We start from the raw sequence: 15109 nt of genomic DNA on the forward strand, positions 1-15109 counted from the left end.
TTTTAAGTGAGGTATTCAACTTACAACAGAGTCATCAGCAGAGAACCCCATCGTAAGTCAGGGACTACCTGTAGCCTAAAAGCAAATTGGTAATATAAAAACAAAAGCAAGCAATGACAAAGTGATTTATTTTCAAAGAAACCTCCGTATCATAAACTATGACGAACAGCAATTTACCAGGCTAAATGAACTTTTTTTAATTCCAGCTTCTGCAATAAGACTATCATAAAATAATCTTCCACTATAATGTCATCAATCATCAAACTCATTGTCGTCAAACCAATTTCGACTCATAGTGACCCTACAAGACAGAGTAGGTCTGCCCCATAAAGTTTCCAAGGAATGGCTGGTGAATTCAAACTGCCAACCTTTTGGTTAGCAGCTGAGCTCTTAACCACTGCGCCAAAATGTAGCACAACAATATATAAACAGAGGAGAAATATTATTCTTTACGATTGGGTAGGGGTGATTTATGAGTGATTTATATATTCTGTGGTTATATATTTGTGGGTGTGTACAAATGTCCTTAGGATCAAGGACAAACTCCTTGGCCATTCTGAACAATGTGCCCCCACCCTCCCCCCAAAACACACACATAACCTAAACAGCCCCATCCAGTATCTTGCCAGGTACAATAGCCTTTCTGAGAAGAACGTCATCAGCCTTCCGGCGAGCCTTTAGATCTCAGCTTAAACATCACTTCCTCAGAGAAGCTTCCCCTGAATGGCCACCCTTCTCTCCAATAGCACTTATCACAGTTGGAATTATATTGTTGTCTCCTTGATTAATATCTATCTCTCCGAAAGAAAACAGAAACCAATTCTCTGTTGCTTATCACTGTGTTCCCAGGGCAGTGTCTGGTGCAACATACAACAGAAATTTGTTCAATGAATATGAATGAAGGAATGAATGGACGAATGAATGAATTGGACTGGACTGCCAACCCAATGGAACAATTACAAAAAATGAGAATTTCAGGTCCTTGGAGGAGACTAGAAACAGCCCTGGTGGCATAGTGGTTGAGTGCTCAGCTGCTAACTGAAAGGCTGGCGGTTCAAATCTACTAGCCGCTCTGCTCTGCAAGAGAAAGATGTGGCAGTCTGCTTCTGTAAAGATCATAGCCTTGGAAACCCTATGGCACAATTCTGCTCTGTCCTATAGGGTTACTATGAGTCAGAGTTGACTCAATGGCAACGGGTTTGGTTTTATTTTCTGGTTGGAAGAGACTGATTTAGCCAGATCATTTCCAGGCTCCTTTCATAGCCGTTTGCTTCACACTTTGAAAAGCACTTATACACAATTTATTTCATTTAAGCCTCGCCATAATTCAAAAATATGAGTACTCTCTTAAACCCAGATGTGTCTAAAATATATACCATTTATCAAACATCCCATTAAACCAAAAAACCCTAAATAAACTCCACAATTGATTGAAATGCCTTTCACAATGTTAAGACATACATTTCAATACAATAATATACTACCAGACATCCTTAAGAAATGCCTGACTCTGGGTAGTGTCCTGCAAAGTCTTCTGAGCAGCCAGAGGTTAACTTTTTATGTCATGGTTCCTCAAATCTGAAAAACTTATAGGCAAATCTCCTCCCAAGATCCAGCCACATTCCAGATCAGCCACACCCCAGACTGGGACTACTGAGTTCTAGAACATCTTAACCGTTTATTAAAATATCTTCAAGCTTTCTTAAGGTGAAATGAACATTATTTCTAGATGATTCCAGTCACCGCTAAAAACACCAGTTAGTTCTGTTAGTTGTAGACAGAGTCAAAGAGGCAAATGTAGATGGATATATGGGAACTGGGCAGAAAAGGAGGGCCTGAAATTTCCTTTTACTTTAAGAAGTCCCCTGTGTCAATTTGCTTTAAAGTCATTTTGACTTTTGCTCACTAATTAGGGGAAAATGCTGATCTTCTTCAATAGTGATACATGGCTATCTTTCTGAAAAATTAGTAAGACAGAGGTTGGAGTAGCCTTCTTATCCTTAAAAATCTCTTCACTTTTGCTATAAATGTTCTTGATTTCAAAATACTCATTCAAAAAATAATAAGTACTGTGTGCCCATAGTGTACAGGACATGCAATAGCTGTGATTTCTAGTATAAGGAGTCCCTGGGTGGCACAAATGGTTAAATGCTAACCAAAAGATTGGCAGTTTGAAACCGTGCAGAAGCACCTTGGAAGAAAGGCCTGGCAATATGCTTCCAAAAGGTCCCAGCTATGAAAATCCAATGGTGCAAAGTTCTACTCTGAAATACATGGGATCACCATGAGTCGGAATCAACAGGATAGCACCTGGCTTGGTTTTCTGTTTTGGGGTTTTTTTTCCTTATAATATAAAATAGTTCATTAGGAGTCTAAACCCACTCTGAATTCTCACTATATTTGCTGATGGGGAGTATCCCCTGTCATTTCCAGATATTGTCTTCTGGGGGCATCTCAGTGAAAGGCTAATTCCAAAGCCAGTATCTTCTTTATTAGAAGGCAGTACTTTTCCTGAAATAGTACTAAGTCCCAATTTTCTCCACGTTCTTTTTAATGTTTTAACATTTTACTTTGAACAGTGCTCCAGGCACAAGCAACTCTGAATTAATTACATTAAAATTTAACATTGCTGTAAGATGAAAGTCTCTCCTGGTGCCTACATAACAGATGAACTTTTGCCAGGTATGTTCCCTCACAACATTGTGTATTCTGAAACAAGATCTGAGTTCACAGGGCTGACTCTATGAAAGATCAATGGCAAACAGACAGATAAGGGGATAAATATTTATTAAGCAACCCACCACACATCAGGTAGTTTACCCACACTATCCTACTTAGTTCTCACAACCACCATGGGAGTTATGAGTCTCATTTTACGAAAGTGAAAACTGAAGCCTCAAAGAAGTTAAATAACTGACTTCAGTTCACAAAGTTAGGACTGTAGTCTAGATTTGAACCCGTAACCTTTTAACTATTTCCCCCCAAAAATGGAAAGATGAGCATTAAGGTCTCCATTGCAGGAATGCTACAACATTCACCAAACCCTAAATACCCGCGACTATTTAAAACCCTAAATGCATACCTTTATCATGACAGTGTTGAGTCCTCAAGGGGTACAGAGAGGTGCCTTCTCCCTCCCCAACATCAAGAGGTACCCAGCTATTCTTCTTGTCCTGTCCCGCCTCATGGCTGCACCGGCTGATGATCTCAAGGAGCCCAGCATCCAAGGTCAGTGTCACGACCCACAGTGCTGCTGCCGACCTGGTTGCTCCCTTTGCTTTCCTTTCCTCCACTTTTCTTTCTCTTCTCTAGCATCTCCTCACAAGTTTCAGGGTTCTTGCAAAGAGGCAGTAAGATGATTCACTCAGCAAATCATGCAAGCATAGCCTGAGCGAACTCGCCGTTAGCTCCAGTTCACACCTGTGTTCAGTTATTGCTAACATATGTAATGGAGAAGACACATGCTTTGGAGCCAGACAGACCGGGGCTCCAACCCTGGCTCTCTCTGCAGGACTAGGCAAGTTACTTGTCTCTAGATAAGAGCAAACATCCTTTGCTCTTTGCGTTGCTGGAAGGTTTAAATGAGATACCACGTGGAACGTTGCCTGGCACATGGCAGAACCAACAGATATTGCTTCTCTTCTTCACTGGTAACTGAACTATTCCTTCACTAGCAAAGACAACCTGAAGGGCTTCTCCTCCCAACTTCCTCCAGATCCACAGCTGTTCCAGAAAAAAAATACTTTTTCAAAGATACACTCAATTTTACCATTGGTAGTCCTATTCACTCATATTCACACATCTTAATTTTTCAAATGGCACTGATCAAAAATTTTAAAACCACCACACTGGAGTAATGTGGTAACTTCTAATTTCAAACATCTTTTAAAATTCTGTTTGGTGTCAAAGAGAATTAAACATCAGGAGAGAAAAGCAGGAGAAGAAACGTCTTGTCATGAGATCTCCCTCCCACAGGGAGGCATTACATGACAAATTCTTCCTCTCTGCTCTGAGTAAGGAAACTGACGCCCACCACCCAGAGCACTGGTTCCTAACCTTTGGGGAAACTTCTCTGAGAGTCAGATGAATGCTATAAACACTTCACTCAAGAAAATATCAATCTGCAGAAAGACATAAAACACTGTCTAGAATTTCAGGAGGGTCAAGGGCCCTCTGAAACCCACCCAAAGACCACATGGTAAGAGCCATTGACGAAGAACCACCTGTGATACTCCTTAAACTGGCAAAATTCTCAATTCATATTTTTCTTTCTTTATGGTACAATAAATTCAAAACCCTGCACGAGAATCTTAAGATGGCAAACTAAAAAAGAAGTTTTCTCATTCAAATCTTCAACAAACACAGCTCAAACCTAAAGAGAAACTCGTATTCATGGTTCAGCTCTTTGAAGGAAAATCTCAAAATAAATCTCTGCTCTGTGCCAGTGCAAATTGTTGGGGAACTGGTGGGGGGAAATTAAGTATTAGAACATCTATACATATTATTTTTCAATATCATCCTTTTAAATTTTCTATGTTTGTGTATGTTTTTAACATACATATTTGTATAATAGCACATGTATATAATGTATAAACACGAATGTATCCATATAAGGGGCATACTCAAGTTACTGAATTCTGGGTCCACCATTCACAGCTATGTGATTTCTAAGCCATGATTTTCTCATCTCTAAAATTGGACAGTAATAGAATCTACTTCATAGAGTCAGTGTGAGGATTAAATGTCATAGAGCAGGTAAAATATTTAGCCCAGTGTTGGGTATATTGTAGGAGTTGAAGAATATTAAACTGTTATAATTACAGGGAAAACTACAATGGGAAATGCTTACAAGTGGTTTTAGTTGATCTTTGTTCCTTTAATATATCACATGGATTATTTACATTTAAAATATGCCAGTTTCTCTTAAACCATACAAAGAAAGAAAGTCTGGTAACCTGATTAGCCTATAATTCAGTCCCCAAACACCAGTGGAAAAAAGGGATTTCACTGTACTTAACATCTTAACGCTTGCAAAAAACAGAAGTGATAAATCCCCAAAGTAAAAGGAGTCATTCTTAGCATTTCAACATAAAATCTACTCCATCCTCTCGCCATAAGACAGCACTTCTGTTTTGTAACCTGAAATATGCAAAGTTACCAGGGCACAAGGCCACTCAGCAATTTGATTCTTTAAAAATAAAAAATGTTCAGTAGAAAAGTTTATAATTTTGTGTAAGTTACAAGTTGAAATATAGTTTACAGAGACTGGATTCTGGAAAAAATTTCTTAAACATTTATAAATGAAAAATAAGTGCCTATACTACTTATATGGAGTGCCTGCTTGTTGCAAATGGTTAACTGTGCTCAGCTGCTAACCGAAAGGTTGTAGGTTCATTCGAGTCTACCCAGAGGTGTCTCAGAAGAAAGGTCTGACAATTTACTTCCAAAAAATCAGCTACAGAAAATCCTATGGAGCACAGTTCTACTCTGATACACATGGGATTGCCATGAATCAGGTAACTGGTATACTAGTATTTGTGTGCTAGATGTCAAAGCACAATGCTCATTCATTTACTAACAAATACTTATTGAATGCCAACTATGCAGCAAGCACTGATCTAAGCTCTAGAGATAAAAGGGACAAGATGTCTACACCCAAAAAAGATCATATTCTAATGGGAGAGGGGAGATGGATAACATACAAGTGACCAAACATGCAGAGGTAAAATAATTTCAGATTATAAGTACAATAAAAGAAACAATAGGGTAACAGAAACTTCAAAGAAGACTATTTTTAAGAGTCATTGGGGAAGGTCCCTAAGGAGGTTCCATGTGAGCTAAAACTTGAATGAGTCAGGGGAAGAAAGTGATAGGTAGAAAAGGACCACCTCACCTTATGAGGAGACTCATCTGGCTTGATTACATCCTGGAGGGACTCATATTATGATGAATTCAGTTTACAGCTTACAATGTTTTATGGCAGAGGCTCAATGCATATATATGTGTATACACAACAGCTAACAGGGTACTGAGAAAATACTAATAGTAACAATAACTTCCAATCTTTCAGTCTAAGCCAAAAGCTCTTAACTATGGAGAGAAGAGCAAGAATGGGAGCGTTGGATCTCTGAGGATCTAATGAATGCAACAAACTCTCTCCTCCAAAAACATGCACATACATAGAAACATTGCATATCGTTTGAGGAGGTTCTTGGATCCCTGAGTCCGTCCATGATGCATGTTCCCAACCAGAAATCCATGAACCTCAGGTTAAGAACTAGGCAGTGATTATCAAACAGAATGGAATATAAATGCAAGCTGTTGCCCTACTTCCAAGTGATAAGTCAGGGATGCTTACTCTTCATTTCTGTTGGCCCACATACGACACTGTATGGGATTTTTCTCTACGCTACAGAAGCAAACTATTAGGATATATAAATAAAAAATATTCCCGCCTAAAAGTGAATGAATACTTCTCAACTAGAACTGAGTGTAAAATTTCACACATGAAAATGTTGTACGGTGGCACTTAGTTTTTTACCAGATCAAGAAAGATATCACCACACTGCTTCAAAGGTTAACTTTTAACACCTTTTAACTTGAAGATGTTCTTCCAGATCAAATGTAAAGTTTATAGTTATTTTTAAAAACTATACACATACAGAGTGGCCATCTAAGATACTCCACCGGAGCAAGGGAGAATGAAGAAAACTAAAAATACAGGGAAAGATTAGTTCAGAAGGACTAATGGACCACAACTACCAGGGCCTCCACCAGACTGAGGCCAGTAAAACTAGATGGTGCTGGCTACCACCACTGCACAATAGACAGTCCCGAACAGAGCTGGAGAAAAATTTAGAACAAAATTCTAACTCACAAAAAAAGACCAGACTTACTGGCCTGACAGAGACCAGAGAAACCCTGAGAGTATGGCCCCCAGACACCCTTTTAGCTCAGTAATGAAGTCACTCCCGAGGTTTACTCTTCAGCCAAAGATCAGACAGGCCCATAAAACAAAAACGAGACTAAAGGGGCACACCAGCCCAGGGGTAAGGACTAGAAGGCAAGCTGGTAATAGGGAACTGAAGGTCAAGAAGGGAGAGTGTTGACATGTCGTGGGGCTGTTAACCAGTGTTATAAAACAATATGTGTACTATTTAACGAGAAGCTAGTTTGTTCTGTAAACCTTCATCTAAAGTACAATTAAAAAAGATAATAAAAAAGAAAAAACTTAAAAACCCTACAGAAAAAAATTATGAATTAAAAAAAAAAAAAAAAACATACACACACATATTTCGTTGCCTAAAGAACATCCTTCATGTATCCAAGGTAAAAATTGTATCAATAATTCTTAATCTGTTTTGTGTCAGATACACCTTTAAAAATCTGCAAAATGCTACAGAATTCTTCCCGTAAGATATGGATATACACGTGCCAAATGTGCACATAATTTTGACCTGTTTGCTTCATTTCAAAATTCAATCCTGGATTTAAGAATCTCTACATGGAGCCTTGGTGGTGCAGTGGTTAAGTGATATGGCTGCTAACCAAAAGGTCGGCAGTTCAAATCCAACAGCCTCTCCTTGAAAACTCTATGGGGCAGGTCTACTCTGTCCTCCAGGGCCACTATGGGTCAGAACCACCTCGACAGCAACGAGCTTGGTTTTTATGCCTAATACACAAGGAAATTATGACTGGTTACTTCTGGTGAAGGGAGCAGGGAACTAGAACAGGGTTGGGAGGAAGATTTTTCACTATACATCCTTTTGTACCTTTTGAAATCTGAACGATGTGACAGTGTTACTGATTCAAAAAAATGAGTAAGTTTGAAGAAAAAAGGCATCACGCTAAATAATGTAGCAGGATACCACAGCAGTAGGTGAAAATCTCCAGATAAAGATGGTTAGACTAGCTATTCTACTAAATTCAATATGTCTGCCAACTGTTTCTTTGATTTTAGGGTTGCAAAAGGTTCATGACTGCAAAACTATTCTCTTATTTCATAATTTTCAAAGAGGTTTCCATTTTCAACTTTTTGCCAGGAAAATATAAAAAGTCAAGTAATACTTCAACAGTATTCATATTCTAACTTTTAAAAATCTCAGTTAAGCTAGTATTTGTTGAATGTGACACCACCACATCTATTTTTTATTATTATTATTATTACCCTGTTTTATAAACAAGGAAACCAAGGTTCTCAGGAGTTAATTCACTTGCCCAAAACTACACAACTATTAAGGAGAGAACCAGGAATTTTGCAGGCAACAAAGCTCACAAACATTTCCCCATGAGACACTGTATCACAAAGTAACAAGGAGGGTGGTAAACACTAAAATAGACAACATTATTCCTCTGAAAGACTATTTTTATTGTGAATACACTTGAGAGCATTCGCTGATCATAAGAATTTGGAATTATACTGCACGTTCCTGCTTTACATTTCCCAAGGCAGATCTAGATGAACCAGAAGAATTATCCCACTCAATAAATAGAAAAAAGGCACAAATATCATTTCAAATTAGAATTTTTATATCCTTACCAACTGTCACCCTAAAAAGAAATAAAAAATGTAAGCTGAATCTTAAGCCTATGGTTAAAAATTTTACAAAAAAAAAAGTGCTCTCATTAGAGAAGGAGTGTTATAGAAACACAATGCTAGTAGCAGTCTGAAGATTCCAACACCAAGAGGCAAAGACTGGTGCCTCCAGTCATCATAAAACCCATTGCCATCGAGTCAATTTCGACTCACAGGGACTCTACAGGACAGAGTAGAACTGCCCCACAGGGTTTCCAAGAAGCAGCTGATGGATTCAAACTGTTGTCCTTTTGGTTAGCAGCCGAGCCCCTAACCACTGTGCCACCAGTCATCATAGCTTTTGGAATATCTAATATTGGATGCCCAAACTATCTGCAAAACACCTCAGAAATCTGGAATGAATTGTGAGGCTAGAAACAATGACACCACCTTCATGATAATTCTATCTTCAAAGAATTGGTATTTTTCAAAAAATTTTTACCCAAATCTAAACTTATAATTTCACTCAAATCTAACTTTAAAGAGTCTTTTTTAAAGTCAAAGAGAAAAGAAAATACAGCATGGGAGGATGGGTGGAGAGAGAACATAAATCATCTAACCAGATACTACCACTACTTACAATTATTATAAATGCGTATGTGTGTGAGAGCATGTGTGTCTGCCTAAGTGTTTAGTTTGTCATTATTAAGTGACAGCCAGATAACTGTCAAAGCTGACTTCATGTCCTGCTGTGTAGGCACAAGCAAGGCATCCAAGTCTTCACTTTTCTTATCAAGCACATAAGGCTCTAAGCCTCAACTGGGTTTTCCTTATCAGTAAAGTGAGTAAGAGCCCTTCAGGCTCAATGATTTTAGGACTCTTAAAGCATTTTCAAAGTAAATAAAGGCGGAGAAAATTCAAATGTCTATATTTGCCAAGTTCATCCTACACTTTCATTACACATAGCTGGGGAAAAGGCAGGTCACTACATACTTCTACAGAACTGCATACTAGTGCTTTCTGTAGAAGATAACATAATTAATACAAACATCAAAATCCCACCCCACCCATTAGAAAAAAAGGCAAATGGATGAAATTTTCACTTTGTGTTACAGTTCTGCAAGTAAAGAGACTTTTAAAATGATAAGAATTCACAAGTCTTGTCAAATATTATGATATATTCAATAAACACTTAGATAACACACACCCAAGAGTGATCATTACTAAATACCTAATTTCTGCACTGTCAAAAGTTACATATGAAAAAGATGAGTTATACAATTACTATGTTTACACAATTTCCATTTTCAAACTTACCTGAAAAAAAGACACGGAGAGCGTTTTTTTTACCTTTTTCTTTAAGCAACTTTAATTACAATTTATAGTGTACCCCAAATAAAATTAACCCAAATCTTCTAATTTAGTCAAAGAAATACTACAGAAAAATTAAATCAATAACTGTCCTTCAGCAGGTACATACAATTTATTCTGGCAATTAATGCTAAGGCAACGGGAGGGAAAAAATCTTGGGAAAGAAATTCTTCCTATATTTTCTTTATATTCCAAAAGTAATTTCCTAAAGTTGGTGAGAAGGCAGCATACAAGCAAAAGTTAATCTACTGTAAGAAAAACAAATGTCATTTAACAAACTCTGCATTCACTATAAAAACCAAGAGAGCAAATATACATTTCTGAAGTCTATATCTGATTGTACTTCTCTATAGACCGATATGGAAATCTGTGGAGTGATTTCCAAAATATTTACCTAGAATCTGCTTACTACACAAGAATCTTTCTTAGCTATTCTGAAATTAGGGTTGTGGATATATCTAGTTTTATACAGTCCTGTTGCTCTCCAAATCTCCCATGCTGGCACAATATTTAAGTTCACAAAAATTACATTCTTGGAAAGCAGAATTCTTGGAAAATTTTCAATACAACTTGACTTCACTTAAGAAATGAAAAAAAAGGATAACAAAAATATTAAGACATGTGCCCAAATTCTGCTCATGCGTGCCTGTTTCACAACCACAAAACAAATACTCTAGCAATGACTGGTCAGTTAAGTTCTAATTTAAACATTTACTCTGCATGCCAGGAAATTAAGGTAGCAATAAAGTTTAAAATTCCATATAATCCTAAAAATCTTAATCTGCTTCCTCAGAATAAAGTTCTTTACCAGATATAGATGCCAATACCTATTAGATGTCTACTTCAGATCAAATAAATTACTAAAGAAGTCAATATGCCCCCAATTTTGTAGGTCAAACGTGGTTAGTTTCATCTCTAGAGTTTTTCCTTCCTTTTTCTTCCAAAATCTCATAAACGGTATTTTCATTTTCAACCAACGAAATCTTCAGCCAAAATTTTCTCCCCAAAACTCATAAGAGCTCATCTTTACAAACTGGTACATATATCATCTTTACAGTATCCAATGTTCATTTAGTTTCCACCAATTTCAGGTATAAACACTGAAATATTATTTATGAGTCTCCCTCCCTTTACCAAAAAAAAAAAGTTCACATGGGAAAAAAAAGAAGTTTGAAATATCCTAGGCTAAATTTTGAAGACCTTTTCCAATCAAGCTCCAGTTTTTCTTGGAACACCTTATGATTTCACAAAACTGTTACAGAAATCAATGTGCATTAACAAACTAGCAAACCAGGTTGTCCAATTTCCTCCCAGCAACTAAAGTACACTGTGCAGTTCGTGTCCCCTCTCTCCCCACTCTTTACATATTCGGCAGACAAAAATCCACCTTAAACATGGATAGTTTTATAGTCTGCACAATATAAAAGCTGTGTTCTGATACATTTCAAACAATGCCTATTCATAAACGTAAAGCACACAGAAGAAAACCAAAAGGGACAGAAAGTATACACACATGCATACAAAACTTAAAAGGTCTAATTTAAGGAGAAACAGTTCTCAAAAGATCCCTTTCCACATTAAAAACTTGCCCTTAACTCATTCCAAAGAAAAGAGAAAAGAGGTGTTAAACAAGTGTGATCATCATTTATCTTTTCTATTTGAACTCTCAGAAAGAACGCATGTGACTGATTATAAACTGACCATTTTTTCTCAGTTTTTAAAAACGAATTCTTTCAAACACCATATTCTAAATATGTTATCGTATCATCTCCTCTACTAGGTCTACTTCTTGTGACTAAGATTGTACAATTTTAGTTGTCATTCCATACAATGTATCTACTTAAATGTCCACAGAAGAAAAAAATGAAAAACACAAACCCCAGCATCTTAAATTATTTCTGGCACTCAGTTTTTCTACCTATCAGTGTGAGAGATGCTCCTGGTAAGAAGTTTCTTTTCACTTGTCCACAGCTATTTAGATTACATTGAGTTCCTTAAAAAGGAGAGTGGATATCGAGTCACATAACAAGTAATTTCAATGCATCTGAAGCCTCCCCTACCCTCAATCTGCAATACAGAATTTTAACAGATATGAAACTCTATAAAAAAGGAAAATACAGAGAGAGATCAATTGGTAAGGGAATCTATCACCTGGTCGTAACCCTTACCTTTTAGCAGAGGCAGAGGTGTTAACTCAATAGGTTTGCCTTGAGACCTAAACTGTGAGGAGCTTTGCGACCTCTTCTGTCTGGCTTTTCTGACGGACTTCCGAGAAAATCCGTCTACTTTATCCACTGATGGAGGAGTAGTTGGTGCTGAGGACATATCCCTACTGGAGAGAAAAAGGTACCATGAGCACATTCCCAAGGAAGCATACATGAGATTTATACAAATTCTAAAACTCCCATATACAATATTCATGAAAATGGAAATGTACAATAAAGAAAATATATAAGAAATGTCATGTCAATGGAAAAAACATGTCAATCTGGTGAAAAATGGAAGACCATAGCTACCATGTAAGCAATATACATAACGCTAACGTACTGTGCTACTCCTGTTATTTGAAGCATTAAAGATGCTCATTTAGACTTGAATACTCTAAGCCTTTTGCCCATGTTTTCTAACTGCAAAGTTCTTATCTTGCGATTCCTGAAGTAATTTTGGAGCTCTTCTGAAGCTGGAAAACTTCCATCAATACATTTTCCTAAGATATTTAATATTATGAATGGGCTCTGGAGTGGAAAATTTCATTGCACTTCAAGGATCTATACAAGTGCATCATCGTTGGCAAGGTGAAATTGATAATTCCTGAAACTATCTCGGCACGACTTTTAATGCAATGTGCTCTTAGCTGTGATAAACTGCACCACAATGCAAAATGAGGACAGGCTAGATTACTTTATAACACATAAAAGGCATAATTAAAATCATTTCAAAGAAGTCTTCTTTTTGAATGAAGCCATCTTAAGTTATTAAAGCTTCACAAATAAAACTATGATGAAATCATGTGCCAAAGTTGACCTGAAAACATAAATTCACAGCCTATTTAGACAACCAAGTTGAATTCCCTTGAGGTTTAGACCTTTAAGTTCATCACCAAACACCAATTTTCATTCTCTTGAACTGAACAGGTCTTTTGGGTTTTTAACCCTCTCTAATAATTAAAATGAAGGTTATTTCCTAAAAGTAACAGGCATTGAGCTCAATTTCATTTACCAATTTAAACAGATGCCATCATTTCCACAGCACTGAGGCGCCATGCAAGATTAATGGCAGACTTGGATAGAAATAATTTATATGGGGGAAATGGTGAAATCCAATTACTCACCTATCATTCCAATGCATAATTTTTTTTAAAAACTTCTAAATTAAAGAGTAAGGGAGTTCTTCCTGAACATGTAAGAATAAAGTTACTTCTATTACCTAGATTCTAACAAAGTAAAAAGAACAAAAACATAAACGAAAAGAACACATGATGTTGAGGTTTGGAGTGCTGAAGTCTTGTTTGGTTCTATTAAAAAAAAAAAAAAAAAACTACCGAATTTAGCCTTACATATAATGCCACATATCCAAACTGGAATTGCAAACTATGAATGGCTATACAAAATGTAAAATCACTTCAAAATTTCATAATTACTGCATCAGCAAGAAGCTCCATATCACATTTGTATGTCGTAAATTTAGGGGCCGCTTTTTCTCCTACCTGCTATGTGAATTATTTAGATTTCATTCTAACCCTAACAACACAAGATTTCAGTACATCTTGTTCCTCCATCAATTTTATCTTTCTTCTTTATTTCTTATCTCTAAAGACTCTAAACACGGCACTGGGTTTGGGTTTTTTTTTTTTTTTTTTTGAAGACTATATATACGATGGCACTGGGATATATACGTAGCTTTTTTTTTTTTTTTTTTAATCATTGCCCCTATGCCCGCGGCCCGGAATAAACGTCAAGGATCTCAACCCTAAGGCGCTGCAGAACTGAACGTGCAATAGCAGCGGGTCCGTGCAAAGCCTGGGGAAACAGGTTTCGCCCTGGACCAGGGCTCCCGAAGCTTTATCATCCTCTAAGCAGCCGGCACCGGGCATTTACGCGGCTCAGGATAATCCAAAGGGGAAAAGAGGGTGAGGGGAGGAGAAAGACAGGGAAAGGGTTTGTCTGTAGGGATGCTTACACATTCTCTTTGCTCCCACCCTCCACCCAAAGCCCTGTAGAACAGAAGCTGCTACAGAATCCTCCCCAAGATAAGCCCCGCTTTCTCCCCCGCCCCCGACAGTGGATAAAGGGAGACAAGAATACGCCTCCAAACCGGAAGGTGGAGAAAAGGGGTGGGGGGGGGCGGTGAGGACAGAGTGAAACGGGAGGCATCAGAAGCATTTCCAGGTAAATCAGACAAGTGGCACGGGCGCTCCCTCCACCGCACTCCACCCCACCGCACCCCTCGCCTGCCCGGGTCAGGCCTCCCAGGGGCCGGTGCCCCTCAGGTTCCACATGCGGTTGGAGAGGAGGAAAGGAAGCGGGCGAGCCGCGGCGCTGAAGGCTCGAAGTTACCTTGAAGCTTCTGGGAAGAATCCGAAGATGATCTGTGGTTTCGAGGAGTGGGAGTCGGGCGAAAGGGCCGCAGCGGGGGCGGGCGACGGGACCAAGACGTGCAGGGGGAGGTCGGGACAGCGGCGGGGAACCCCGGACGACGGCTGTCCGGCGCGGCGTCCCTCCGGTTCCGCGGCGGCGGCGCCTCTAGGCCTCACGACCGGACCTGAATCTCAGCTCTCCGGCGGCAGCGGCGGCGGCCTCACGATCCTCCCCCGCGGACCCGTCCCATCAAATCGGCACCGACCCCGTTGCGGCTCCGCCGGTGGCTCCTCGTTCACATTCCCGGCGGGCGGCGCCTCTACTCGTTGCCCCGGACCCGGCGGCGGCGGCGGTGGCGGCGACGTGGGGAGGGGGTGAGGGAGGGAAGAAGACTGGATCCGCAGCGGCAGCAGAAGGAAGAAGAAGGAGAAGGAGGAGGAGCCGCTGCCAGAGCCGCCGTTTGGTACCCGCGGTGGGTCCCAGTCAATGCCCCTTTCTCTCTCCTATTGTCAATATCACCGGGCGGCTGAGTCCATGGCACACGCGCAACCGAACCTTCTGGCCAGCAGCGCCCGCCTCCGGCGCCCGCCCACTGGAGGCTTCAAACGGGAAGCGAGGCTTCATTGGCCGACGTCCGCCTTCACTC

The 15109-nt window shown here is 39.2% G+C and overlaps 1 protein-coding gene across 2 annotated transcripts in view; it reads right to left on the reverse strand.

The window, feature by feature from the left end:
• PPP2R5E (protein phosphatase 2 regulatory subunit B'epsilon) overlaps window positions 1-14527 on the reverse strand; it is a 167270-nt gene extending 152743 nt beyond the window's left edge. The window contains exons 1-2 of one of the 2 annotated variants that reach the window (XM_049899546.1): window positions 14443-14527; window positions 12055-12215 (exon numbers count right to left, since the gene is read on the reverse strand). In XM_049899546.1, the coding sequence (XP_049755503.1) occupies window positions 12055-12211 (157 nt within the window). In that variant the 5' untranslated portion in view covers window positions 12212-12215; window positions 14443-14527. Of the gene's footprint in view, window positions 1-12054; window positions 12219-14442 lie in introns of both variants that reach the window. The other variant, XM_049899545.1, reaches the window with a different exon arrangement.
• Between the last annotated feature and the right edge of the window lie 582 nt (window positions 14528-15109).

The sequence above is a fragment of the Elephas maximus genome, chromosome 10 (assembly GCF_024166365.1).
Source record: "Elephas maximus indicus isolate mEleMax1 chromosome 10, mEleMax1 primary haplotype, whole genome shotgun sequence".
NCBI lineage: Eukaryota > Metazoa > Chordata > Mammalia > Proboscidea > Elephantidae > Elephas > Elephas maximus.